This window comes from Heliangelus exortis, chromosome 4, assembly GCF_036169615.1.
Source record: "Heliangelus exortis chromosome 4, bHelExo1.hap1, whole genome shotgun sequence".
In the NCBI taxonomy this organism is placed as follows: Eukaryota; Metazoa; Chordata; class Aves; order Apodiformes; family Trochilidae; genus Heliangelus; species Heliangelus exortis.
Genome location: NC_092425.1, coordinates 31735242 through 31748036, shown reverse-complemented (window position 1 = coordinate 31748036; position 12795 = coordinate 31735242). Strand labels below are relative to the sequence as shown.

At 35.3% G+C, this 12795-nt stretch overlaps 1 protein-coding gene across 2 annotated transcripts in view; it reads right to left on the bottom strand.

Annotated features, from left to right (window-relative positions):
• ARAP2 (ArfGAP with RhoGAP domain, ankyrin repeat and PH domain 2) overlaps positions 1 to 12795 on the bottom strand; it is a 127624-nt gene that overhangs the window by 41968 nt on the left and 72861 nt on the right. For both annotated transcript variants that reach the window (XM_071743784.1, XM_071743785.1), the window contains exons 20-22: positions 11088 to 11151; positions 3865 to 4028; positions 1624 to 1836 (exon numbers count right to left, since the gene is read on the bottom strand). In XM_071743784.1, coding sequence (XP_071599885.1) covers positions 1624 to 1836; positions 3865 to 4028; positions 11088 to 11151 — 441 coding nt within the window. The remainder of the gene's footprint in view (positions 1 to 1623; positions 1837 to 3864; positions 4029 to 11087; positions 11152 to 12795) is intronic.

Sequence of the window (12795 nt, the reverse complement as noted above, 5' to 3'; positions counted from 1 at the left end):
ATAGTGGCAGAGCAGATGACAGGAATTCCAGTCTTGGGAATTGCAGTATTTGAGTCATAGCCACACCTCTCTACCTTCTGCTTCCCTGTGCTGCACAGATACTACAGAGCATAATCCTGATGGAGAAATGAGCAAAATTAATGTAAATTTTATTTATTGATTGATTTATTTATTTATCTAGCTTTTTTGTTCCTTGCTCCTCAAGTTTCTGAAAAGAAAATTCACAGAACTCTCATCTCTTCCAGCTGATCGCTAGCACTCTCCACTACTACACTATATTTTGGTTTATTCCATACATACATACAAAGCTTAAAGGTGGTCTTTATCTTCCCAAGTGTTTTAATGCTCCCACAATTGCTTTCAGTGTCAATTAACTCTAATAGGACAGGATTCTCTACTGTAAAGCTGAAGCAGAATTTTAAGCCTCGTACAAATCAGGAAGATAAATCACAGTAACAAAAGACCTAACTTAAATCTAAGTGCTACAGATACAACAGTCGCTGATTTTTTGATAAGAGGAAAACAATCTTGCGGTAGGTTCTTAGTATTTTTCCTTTTGTTTGTTTACATTTTGGCTAAAGGCAAAAAATGTTTATTATTTATACTTGGATTTCCCAAACTCTTCTAGTAGTTCATACTAAAACAACCTCCATATGCTTTAACTTAAGCAAAATCACAAAGGAATATGATTTTAGTTATCTTTTTAGTACTTTAGACAAAATTCACCACACAGTAAAGAGGCCTATATGATTTCACTAAACTAATCCAGAAATTAATGTTCTATCCTAGCTTTTCCTATGCAACTCTTATTGCTACACATTGTCACAATGTCTACAAATTTATAGCAGTTTAGGAGGGAAAGATTTTTTTCCTTGCAATCTGTAAATACTGCAATACAATAAGAAATGTAACTTTTTGTAAAAAAAAAAAAAGTATAAAAATCATCTCAATTTATGTGAGTGACTGATTAATGCACTAGAAATCTCATGGTTCTGTTTTCAATCATATATACACACATCATGTTTTAAGTATATCACAAGTTACAGTTTGGGTTGAAGTTAAATTTTCTTTCAAATTAAATTAATAATTCTAAGGAAACAAAGAACAAGTAGCAATTGTTAGCAACTTACCTTGTTTATACACATTACTTTGTGCGAATGTTCACAAAAGTTATTTTAATTATTTAAGCAGCAAGACTGTGATTTGACTATTATGCAGATGATAGTGTCAACATTTTGCCAGTTTTGAATTAAACTTCTACATATGGTCAAAAGACATAGTAGCACATATCTCAGACTGACAATTGTTTGTTTACTGAATTCTACATTAATGTTTCCATAAAATATTAACCATCACTTCTTACCTTGGCTGATCCAACTGTGACACACTGCAATGTTGGTCAAAACATTGCTATTTGTTATTATTATTCTGGTTCATTTAAAGGTAATAAAATCACCTCTCATAAAGTTAAGTCTATTGCAGCAAGCTCTAAACATTTTCTTCCTCACTACAATTGTTTTGCCAATTCTCAAATAACATAGGTCAAGATAGGGCAAGTAAATAAAACCCCCTCAAATTTGCACATACAATCTTTTTCATAGAGAATATTACTAAATGCATTACCTAATGCAGAGATCCAGAAGGGATAAAGTTCCTTAGTGAGCAGTGCATCGTCTATTTGAGTAAGAAAGCTTTTCAATACGTCTGTGACATCTTCAAGCTGATGTTTTCCTGCTCTTAGTTTAACACTCCTTGCATCTTTTTTGAAGCTTTCCAACAGTTCAGCCACATTGGCAGAATCACCATTCTTAAGGTAGATCTGCTTGCTGCCCAAACCTAAGTTACAGAAATACAGGACAGAAAAGTAAATAAATAAATGTAAAATGGAATACACTCTTAAAAATTCCAGACATCATTATATGAAAAGCATATCTGGCTGTCAAACACTTCATATTTCCTAATAAAATTTCTGTGGCCTTTTGCATATGCTCATTTTGTTAGCAAAACACTGCCAAGTCTGCTTACACTCAACCAGACCTCTTTGCAAAAAATACATGTTGTATTACACAAACCCAGGTTCACAGTTTCAGGAATACTTCACAGAAAATTCAAACTCCCAGTTCTCTTCAGCACTTCCTTAAACAATACTATAAAAATGCCCAGTGAAGAAAAACATGCTTTGATTACTGGTATCGTATTACACCTAAAACACAGCTGCTTTCAAGAGCAAAACTCACACTATTTCATTACTCTACTGGTCACATCAACTTAGGACTCAGTGCAGTATTGTTGTATTCACCCAACTTAAAGCACTGCACTTCTTAAAAGCCTCAATATTAGTAACAAGTATTTCTTTTTTTCTGATTTTTCCCAGGTTCATAAAGACATCAGGCAGCCCCTATTCTTCTGTCTAATCACTAAAACTACCAAAGACAACTTAAAAGAAAATTCCTAGTCTAAAACACAGCCAAGACTACCTTCAATTACTGCATACGAGAATAGCCAAATAAGTAATTTTTTTTTTCAGTTTGTGGAAGTCTGGCATAGACACCCAGTCCCCTTGTTTCTCTTTGTACAGGTGTTTCCCACCTTCAATACAAAGAGACTTGTATTTATAGAAGATCCTGCTTTTCTTGTGTACCTGTCCCATTAAGTACTGTCAAAAAAACTGTCAAAATTATGCCTTACATTCTTGCTATTCACTTTTCCTCAAGCATTACCCTTTGATACTGCCCTTGTGTTGCTACTGTCAGGAACAGCTGTGGGACCTGAAAGTGTCTGCCCTCTGTGGAACACAACTAAAGAGAGAACCTCTACCATGTTGACAGAAGAACATTTATGCATACAAGTAATCCATACAAGTAGTTCCTTCAGCCTTCAAATGTGTATTTTAACACCCAGTAATGCTGAAAAACCCATTTTTTCGATAAAGTTCTACCATATTTAAAACACAGTGGGAAACAATTTTAATTTAGAACACACATAACCAATTGCTCTTAGTGGAGAATGGGACCACCTTGCTTTAGCAACATTTCCATGTATGAAACAGTGTAAACTAGATTTAGAAAAATTGCTATTGCTAATGATTAAAAAATAATGTAGCAAACCCAACTGTTTCCCTTGGTTTTAGGCAATAGTTGCAACCCAGACACAACTACTTACCAGAAAGCAGTCCACTCATATTCAAAAGTTATTTAGTTAAACTTCAGTCACTGAAATATAAATTAAGCTCTCTCATACTGACAGAGGTTACAGGCATATTTGTCCTGAAGACAGATTTGTACAGGGTTGATATGTATTTAGCATTTCACAAGAAAACAGATGAATTTCCAGCTTTAAGGAGGACAGAGACATAATCTGCATATGATCAAATGCTATGGAAAGTTATGCTAGCAAAATTTATTTAAACAAACAGTAGCTGACTATACATCCTTCGGCTATTATGCTGAAAGAACAGCAGCCTCAAGATTGAACTCTGCTTCACAGTTAATACCACTTTCCCAAAAGATGTGCTTACCAGGCCTGGCCATAGTATTGCCTGGTCCACACAGGCTATTTTCTGGGCTGAGGTGTTCTGCACTGAGGCACTGGACACCAAACCTGAGCTACGTCAAGCATGGTAGCACCAAATTTTAAAATGGGAAAATGTCTGTAATGAGCATCTACAAAGTATAATTTCCCCAGACTGCTCATTCTCAGCTGTGTGGCAGTGTACTTCACCAATGCATCAAAGCATGGTGAGGCTAAAGAGGGGAATGGTTTGACTTTAGGTAGTATATAAACTCACCCAATAAGATCTGATCATGTGGGGGCATAGGTATTCTACAAATGATCTCAGGTTGAATAAAACTCACTTATACTTACCATACTGTGTGACAAATGCTATACAGCTGTTCACTATAATAGGAACATCATTTTTGCTGAGCTGCTGATCTTGTAAGGCATTACCATCTGTACCTGCTGCTTTTTCAATTGCAGTATACCAGACCATGAAATCCAGCTTTGTATGGCCATGGATGTATAGGGTTCTGAAAAGCATAAAAATATTCTGAATGCAGAGGAGAAATAGAAAACTCATTTTATTGTACTTCAGCAACAAATTATTCTTTAACAATAAAAATTACTAGGATAAAGACACCAAGGCACGTTCCACCACAAAAAGCTGTGGTGCTGGCCTATTGTCACAGCACCTTTTATTTTATATTTTTGTCCTCAACTACACTTACACCAGTAGTGACAAGAAATGAAAAAGACCCACAAACACTGTCAGAGGTACTGGTGTCTTCCAATTCCACTTTTATAAGTATCTCTACTCTAGCACTGCTATCTTGATAGGAAGTGAGGATGCAGTCTATGCACACACTGACCAGGATCTTAAGTACTCTCATGTTCCACCACACAGACTGCCATTCAGTAGCAGAGTAGGAGACACTAAGAAGTTTCATCTTACTGAAGCTCCTTTTAAAATGTCCCTACTTCATGACTTCAAATGTCATGGCACACATGCCTGGCTAGCAAAAACACTCAGCCTCCTTCTTCCATTTAAGAAAAGCCAATAATTTGCACACAGCTCTCAAAGTTTTACAGAGAAATAAGTGTGCCTAATTCAATACTTTCAAACATTTTCTGACAGCCTGTCAGAACAGATATTCTACACAGGCAGTTCTAAAGCAATGGCCTCTAAACAACACATCACCCAAACATCCTCTGGTATTGCTGTAGCCATGTATCAGAGAAAATGAAAAAGCTCGAACTGAGTGGAAAAGACTCTGACAGAGCATGTTACAGTCTTCCTTCAGCACTATTACTCACAGATCAGCAGAGGTTAGGACAATGATTTATAAAAGATTTATATTGCTTCTCAACACAAGAGATGCAGACATATATGCATATTACTGCCTCTATTTTCCCTGCAGAGCAGAAAACTCTGCATTATGGTATCAGCAAAAGGATAGATGGAAGTCTCAACAGATATTTTTTTGTTATCTCAAGAATTACAATATGTACAGGAAACATCAAAATGTAAAGAGAAAATATTATTACTTCTAAACAAGAAAAGGGCAACTGCTGTATATGAATGAGAGTGCCAGGAGGACAGAGCAAAAATAGCAGTTTATTGAATTTCAAAGGTAATTTAATCTTATCTATATTTTTTTCAGAGATATGAAGGTTTAAATAATGTGTTTGCCAATCCACTGTCATGATATATGAATTTTGTAAACTACGTGAAAAAGACCATCCTGTGGATCTTCCCTGCAATGCAACACATTAGAAAAAACATATCAGAACTACAAAAAGATGACACTCTCGGTTTTATACAATTTGGAAAGCTGAGAAAAATTCAAATTACAGAGGAAAAGTTTACTTAAAAATTAAAAAAGAAAATGGGGTATCTCTTTAAGCAGCAGTTCTATTGCACCAACACTTCCATAAAAGAGAAGCTGCTGGTAAAAAATATAAAAGTGAAAAATCTTCCTGTTATTGTGGAACTTAGACCATTCATGGAAAATAACTGATTATTTTTTAAAAAATTACTAACTTTTCTCAGTCAAAAAGTTCCCACAGAAGTCATGTAAGTCAGAGAAGCAATTTCAGCCTTTACTATAACACCATAAAAGAGAAGCAGGGAAAAATGGAAATTAAACTGGTACCAGACACAGTTCAGAATTCAGTCAATTTACTGCGGAAGTGGCTTAAAAAGCTCATCTCAAACCACAGTATTTTTGGTGGAGAGAGCAAACCTAGGATACATTTAAATCATAAGAACATACAACAATATATGAATAAGAAGATTAGGCACTATTTCTAATTTTAATACTCAGCCAAAAAAAAAAAAAGGGGGGGGAAAAGGGGAAAAATGAAAAGGGGAAATGTTACCAGCAGGAAAGTAGAACTTTCTCCAAAGCACAGTTTAAGTCCTCTACAGAACTTCATGAAGTAATAAAAAGAGCTTTGCAGATCTAGCTTCTGCCTTTCATATCCGTGTCATCAATAATCCAGTTTGAAGAGGCAGTAGTAATAAGAAATAGATGTATTTCTCACTGAACTAATTGCTATTGGCAAAACATAAAGATACACTAAATGAAAGGCATAAGACTAAGAATCTAAACACATGCTGAAGTGCACTGATGTCCCATGTACCACAAACCTGAGCAGTTTAATGCCAAGAATATTTCTCAACTTAGAAGTAATTATGTTTGAAATAATTTTTCTTGTGATGTTTACAAAGACCTATCATGCAGAATAAAAACTGCTTTGGACTCTAAACACAAATGCATTCCTACAACATGTACTTACTGTCTTCTACAGTATGTTTACATATGTACTACTTTCAGTTAAAAAAACATGGTAAAGAAGACACAGTAGTGACTATATGGCACTATAGTGAATAATGGCAGGGTTTTTGTTCTGTTAAATATGAAACACATACAACCCATACCCACGAAATTAGTAATTTAAGCATTCAAACAAGAAAGCCTGAAAACTTAGACTTCTGCCTTAGTGAATGGAGGGAATTATCTGGCAGAAATGAGAGCAGCCATCCAAGAACACGTAGTCTCAGCAAGAAGGAAGCTTCCACTGTTTTTCAACCTTATCATGAACTGCCATAACATTCTTCTGCACTGGTAGCCAGAGAGACAACAAACATGTGCAGGCTTTGTCCAAACAGTGCAAACACTTTAACCCATCTTGCAAAGTCCACTAGCTTTACCTATGTCTTTGCTGCACAGCTGTGCACTGGGAAAGCAGATTTTGGGTAAGGGCTGCAGGGAGGAAGGGTGAGAAACAGACACCAGCACAACCCAGTGCCCTCCAGCAAATTTCAAGTTTATTCTAATAACCCACATGCATGCCTGAAAGCAGAGGTGCTATGCTATGAAACTCATTGCTATGAAATCACATTGCAACAGAAGCAGGGCAATTCCTCTAATAATTACAGACACATAACAAAGACCAGCAATATTCCTGAATATTAAGAATATTAAGGACTTACATCCAGCACATCATACTTGAAGCAAAAAGTAATTTCACTCATCCGAGCATTCCGTTTAGATTAGTTCTGGATTCTAGAATCTTGTACTTATAACTCCATTTTACAAGAACTATTACTATCACCAAAGGGTGAAGAAGAAAGCATTGTAATTAATGAACCATCAGCATAAAGAAATGGTGCCAGTATACAGGGAAGGTTTACTATCTGTAATAAGAAAGAGCTAACTACAAGAGAAGCATAACAGGGAGAAAAAAAAGGCACCATCTGGATTACATTATGGCCTGAAAACATTCACTGACACCTAGGAGAGCTTAAATGATTACAGAAAAAAAAAAAAAAAAAAAAAAAAAAAAGAAACATTTAAAACTGAATTGCTGCACAGCTGTTTTTCCTTAAAGTATGGCTTTTGAGTTTTTACATTAAATTTTACAGATTGCATATATATTTTATAATCACTATATCCAGTTGTTTTCAGCCACCTTTCTTTTCTTCAGTGTACACATCCCTCTGCTGAACCCTACAGAAGCAATTTCTTCACCTATCTGACATGCAACTTCTGTTTGGATGTCAAAAAGAGATGAGGTGCCATCAGTTACTTCATGAACAGGTACAAGAGATTAAGGGAAAAAATAGGAAAACTGAATACAGAGCAAACCAGAGGACATCTCTGCATGACACAGAAATCTGGAAAACTGTCATTTCTAACTAGAAGACAAGAATCATTTTAACTATGAAAGTGGAACATAAGAAAGAGGTGAATGGCCATCAGATAATTGCATAATAGAACAGTTTTCCCAGAAGTCAGGATTTACAGCTAGGCTGGAGAGAGTTCTAATGAGTTAAAAATATGTTCCAACCGAGATCAGAGTGCAATAAAATTTCAATAGGTGCTACAAAAGGGAGTGTGCTCCTCTCTGATTTACCTTAGCAAAGATACCCAAAGACAAACACGAAGCATCTTTGAGACGTGAAAAAAATAATCTAATAGGAGAAAAAGAGTAGAAAAAGACTAGGATTATTGTGAACATTTAGGGAGCACATCCATCAACAATATCCAAAAGAGAAAGTCTTTTTGCTTTGAACATGTTTTAGTCTGGTTCAGCCTCTCATATAAGCTATTACTTTGCAATGTATAATATGATTACCTCATTTTATTTCTCGGTTGGTAGTATTCTTTTGCTCAATGTGTCAGAGAATAAATGAACAGCAAGGTGCTAAGTAGAGAAAGAGTGGCTTGCATTCATACCTAAGATACTTCAGAAAAACCTCACATGCCTCTTGGCAGTACTGAATTCTTTTATTCAGAAGCTGGAAAGCATTATGCACCCTGCAGCCCAAAATCCACTGTAAATTCTTCCTCTGAATAGCTATGGATCAGATCAACATTCAACTTATGTACCCCAAGAACTTAATATAGATATAAATTTACTATGTATTTTTAAAAGTCCAGAATTCATAGTTTTGTTACATTTTAATTATTTCAGCAGCAAGACTTGAAGATTTTATAGTTCTGAAAGTCTTTTGCATTCAATCATTCTTAAGTGAGAAGTTCATTTTTGATGGGAAAAGTGTCAAAAAAAAAAAAAAAAAAAAAAAAAAAAAAAAAAAAAAAAAGAGAGAGAGCAATATAATGTATGATTTCCCTAATTTGAAGAAAGACAGAAGTATTTGTATGTGATTGGAAGTTAGTTAGAAGTCAGTAATAAAAACAACAGAAGAAGAATACAAGCTTCAGTAAGAATATATTCAAGATATTTTCATCATCTTTTCTAATAAAATTTAGCAAGAATGGTGTGGGCTGAAAAGGACCTTAAAGACCATCTAGTTCCAAACTCCTGCCATGTGCAGGGATTCCACTAACTCCTCTAACCAGACCAGATTGCTCAAAGCCCCTTCCAACCTGGCTCTGAACACTTCCATGGAGGGGGCAGCTACAACTTCCCTGTGCCAGTGTTTCACACAGAGATGTTGTAGCACAACAACAACATCTATTTGTTTATGCAAAAGATAGTGGAATTTTTTTTGTTTTGCTACGTGTTTTTTAAACAAAATTTTCCTAATCCTGGAAAAATCTTACTTATTTTGTTTCATTCTCATAGTACTATTTTTTTTTGATTTTATAATTTATCCCACATTTAAGTGACTAACAAATTAACATGAAAGTTTTCAACAGATCAGAATACAGGGTCTCTTCCAAGTGATCCATCTATGTCAAAGTTGGCATTAGACAAGCGCTGCTATAAAATAGCAGAAAAAGTAGGAAAACCTAGAAATGATGGTATGTCGATTACTTGACACTGATGATGTCTCAAAGGTGTTAATTAATTTATCTAAAGCTTGGAGGTGCAGGAGAAGGATTGCTGGGTTTGTTGCCATTTACTGTAGAGAGAACCACAAGTCCTCAGGTGTCGCCGATAATGAACTGGGAGCTTAGGCCCAGCTGTGCCCAATAATTAGGGCCTGCCCCAGCCGGAAATGGGCGGGGCTGAAGGGCAAAATAAAAGGCATGCTCCCAGAAGCAGAAGGAGACAAGAGATGAAGACACCTGAGGAGAGGGATGGCAAGAGAGCTCCGGAGAAGAGCCGTGTCCCCGAGAGAAGGCTCGCCGCAACAATTTACAGTACTTGAATCTAAAGATAAAGGTGAATTAATACTTAATCACTTTCCACACACACACATTAAATTTCTTATCACTGCAAGATGCAGTACCATGCAACTGTGCTGAACACCTGGATACCATCTTTGGAGTAATAATCTGAGCAAGAATCACTGTACCAAACCTTATATACCCATATGGCATTTAATGGCTAAGATAATAACTATGACTTTAAATTCCTTACTGCAGACTTCAGTGAAGAAAAATTAAACATATTCATGGCCACCATAAATCAGCCAGTGTCCCTGTTGAAATTATTTTCAAATAGTTCAGAATTTCCATTAAGCTATTAAAGCAATTCAGGGAAAACCTACCCTCACTTGACAGAAATATTATAATGAAAGAAATAATAAAAGTTGACTTGGAGATACAAGTTTTACTCAGCACTGGTATTTGAAATTAGATGCACAGTTTCTATTAATCTTTAGGACTGCACCTTGAATAGGATGCCTCTGGCTCCCTGGTTGATCTACACAGCTTACTTGTCACTGAATTTTTCCGTAAAGTTTTAAAAAAAAAAACAAACCCCAAAAAACCCCCCAAAAACCAAATCAAAAACAAAGCCCAAAAAAACCAACAGGAAAAAGTGTTCCTGATCTGCATCACCTTACTGAATTCTGGAACTTAAACAGGATCTTACAAAGAGCTAAAATTCAGAACACACAAGTTACAATATGTTTCTCCAACCCTGACTGATTTCAAAGTACCTGTGGTTTGCTGTTTTTTTTCCCCCCCAACGAAGAGAAAACAGTCCTTCTATATTAACCTATTACTTGCTGTTTGGAAGACTGTTTAAAGACTGTGCCACTACTCACAATGAAGTTTCCCTTGCAATCTGTCATTGAAATAATAAACCCCAGCCTAATCTAACCTTCATCCTTAAATTTGTACCCATACATGAGGTAGAAACCACACCTCATTTCAAGTTTCAGTCTCACTATACCCAAGGGAGTCATCTCAACAGATTACCCGCTTGGAAACGGACATGGATCACGTTTGATCCACAATTCTGGTGTTTTTTTCTTTACAATAATACAAACCACTGGACTCATACATACCCTCTCAATCCTGATATACACAAATTGAGACACAGAATTCTGGGGCAAGTGATTAGTAAATTGAGAGGTAGCTGGCAAATGCTCCAAAGAGGTACTCTTTCTTCACATGGTAAAAGAAGTTAGGTCCTTTTGAACAAACCACTACTGGCAGACTAATCTGAATGGGAATAATTTTCTCAGTGGGACAAATCCTTTTAATAAGCAATACTTGTTAGCATTTCCTGACACAAACATAAAACGTAATTAACACAGAAAGACTTTCCCTCCTACAAAAACTCTGAAAATTTACTCACTCTCTAGCAATCACAAGTTTAAAATCTCCACTTCTCAGACATCAATATAAAAGCAGATCAAAGCTTTATTCAGATGGGAATCTTACCTTCCTTTTTCAACAAGCAGCAGGACATCTATTTTCTCTCCATTTTGCATCACACTACTGATTGCTGAAAACAACACACACACATGTTCATATGATCTACACAAATATATACAGACAAACACATATATGCACATGTAGTTATGTTTTTTCAAAATTATATTCAGGGACAACAGGAGCATGGAATTCTTAAACATTTCAAATAAGGAAAGCTGCTGATAATAGAAACAAAACTCAAAAAATACCATAATGCCCTCACATTTACAGGCAAAATTGAGAAAATTTAGTAAGAAAAGCTAAACAGGTACTTATTAATGTGAAAATATGCTCCGGTGTTTTGTTGTATTAAAATTAAGCTTATAAATACAAATTTTGTAAGACACAATGATTCAGGAGTAAGATGGATTTTTTAATCCATTTATTTACTTGCACTCTAATGGCTGCAGACATTTACCACAGCATGAGATACATGTTACAGTGTGAACACTGACACTCTTCTTTATGTTGCCTTATGCCCTTCCTGCTTGGAAAAAGAACCCTTCAAAACACTTAAAGTAAATGTAATACAGAAAATAGATCTGGATAGCTTCCAGTAATGGTGCTTATAAACGTATACTGTACACAATTCTAACAACAGTAAGTAACAAGTAACCTATTCACCAATTCGAAATTTAGAAAAGTATTTCAGAATTTAGGAATTTACGTAAATAAACCAGTCCCAGAGATGTTAAAGTCCTGAATAGCAGTGAAGCTGAACAAACATATTCTGATGCACATTAGATGATGGTTCTGTATCACACGTGCTCCTGGGCTCACTCACATTTACCAAGAGAGTGTATAGAAGGTACCTGACTACACCTCCACTGGTGCTTTATTATTTGGCAAGTTTCAGCTACACAATTCAGTGTTAATAGTGAAGTAAATTTATTTGGGGAACCCTGAGATCAAAAGACAGGAGTATAGGTACGACTCTGCTATACAACTAATATTTGAAAATTAAAACACATGCAAAAATGATTTTTAATGGAAAATTACATTTCATTGCCATACTTGAGAAATGCAGATTTCTGATGCTGAAATGATTAGCATAGGGAGAAATTACAGTTGCATGATCAAAATTAATACCAGAAACAGTTCTAGTGCTTAACTTCTTAATTCTTGATCAAGATCAAAAAAGTATTCACAAGTTAAAGATAGCTAGAGTCATAAAAATATTTCTGAATCAATAACCACCTTTACAATGTTATTCACAGCAAATGTAAGGTGGCAGTAAATAAGCAGTAGAAAAGCCAATGGCATTTAGTCAAATTTTTGCAGAACAGTCTACAATCTCATAGCATTTACAAAGAGGACCATCAATAAATAAATTTTCTTCTTTATGATAGCTTGATATAACACCTATTATTTTTACTTTCCAACATAACATATTTCCTTGTTCGATATAAAAATAAGTAGGACAGAAGGAGAATACAGAGCATAATTTCAGGAAATTATATAAAATCGGTCATGGAAAACCATTTGTATAAATACTGTTATCTTTCCTAGTTACGATATTGAGCAAAGAATATTTTTAGTTGCAGGAAAAAATAAAAAGTCTATTAGTCTGTAAAATAGTTTTCTAAGAGAATTGTAATTTTTCCAGTACATTTCAGTGTTTTAAAACTAGGCCTGTCAATCATCTTAAGAACACATTCTGCAATGAGTATTTCTT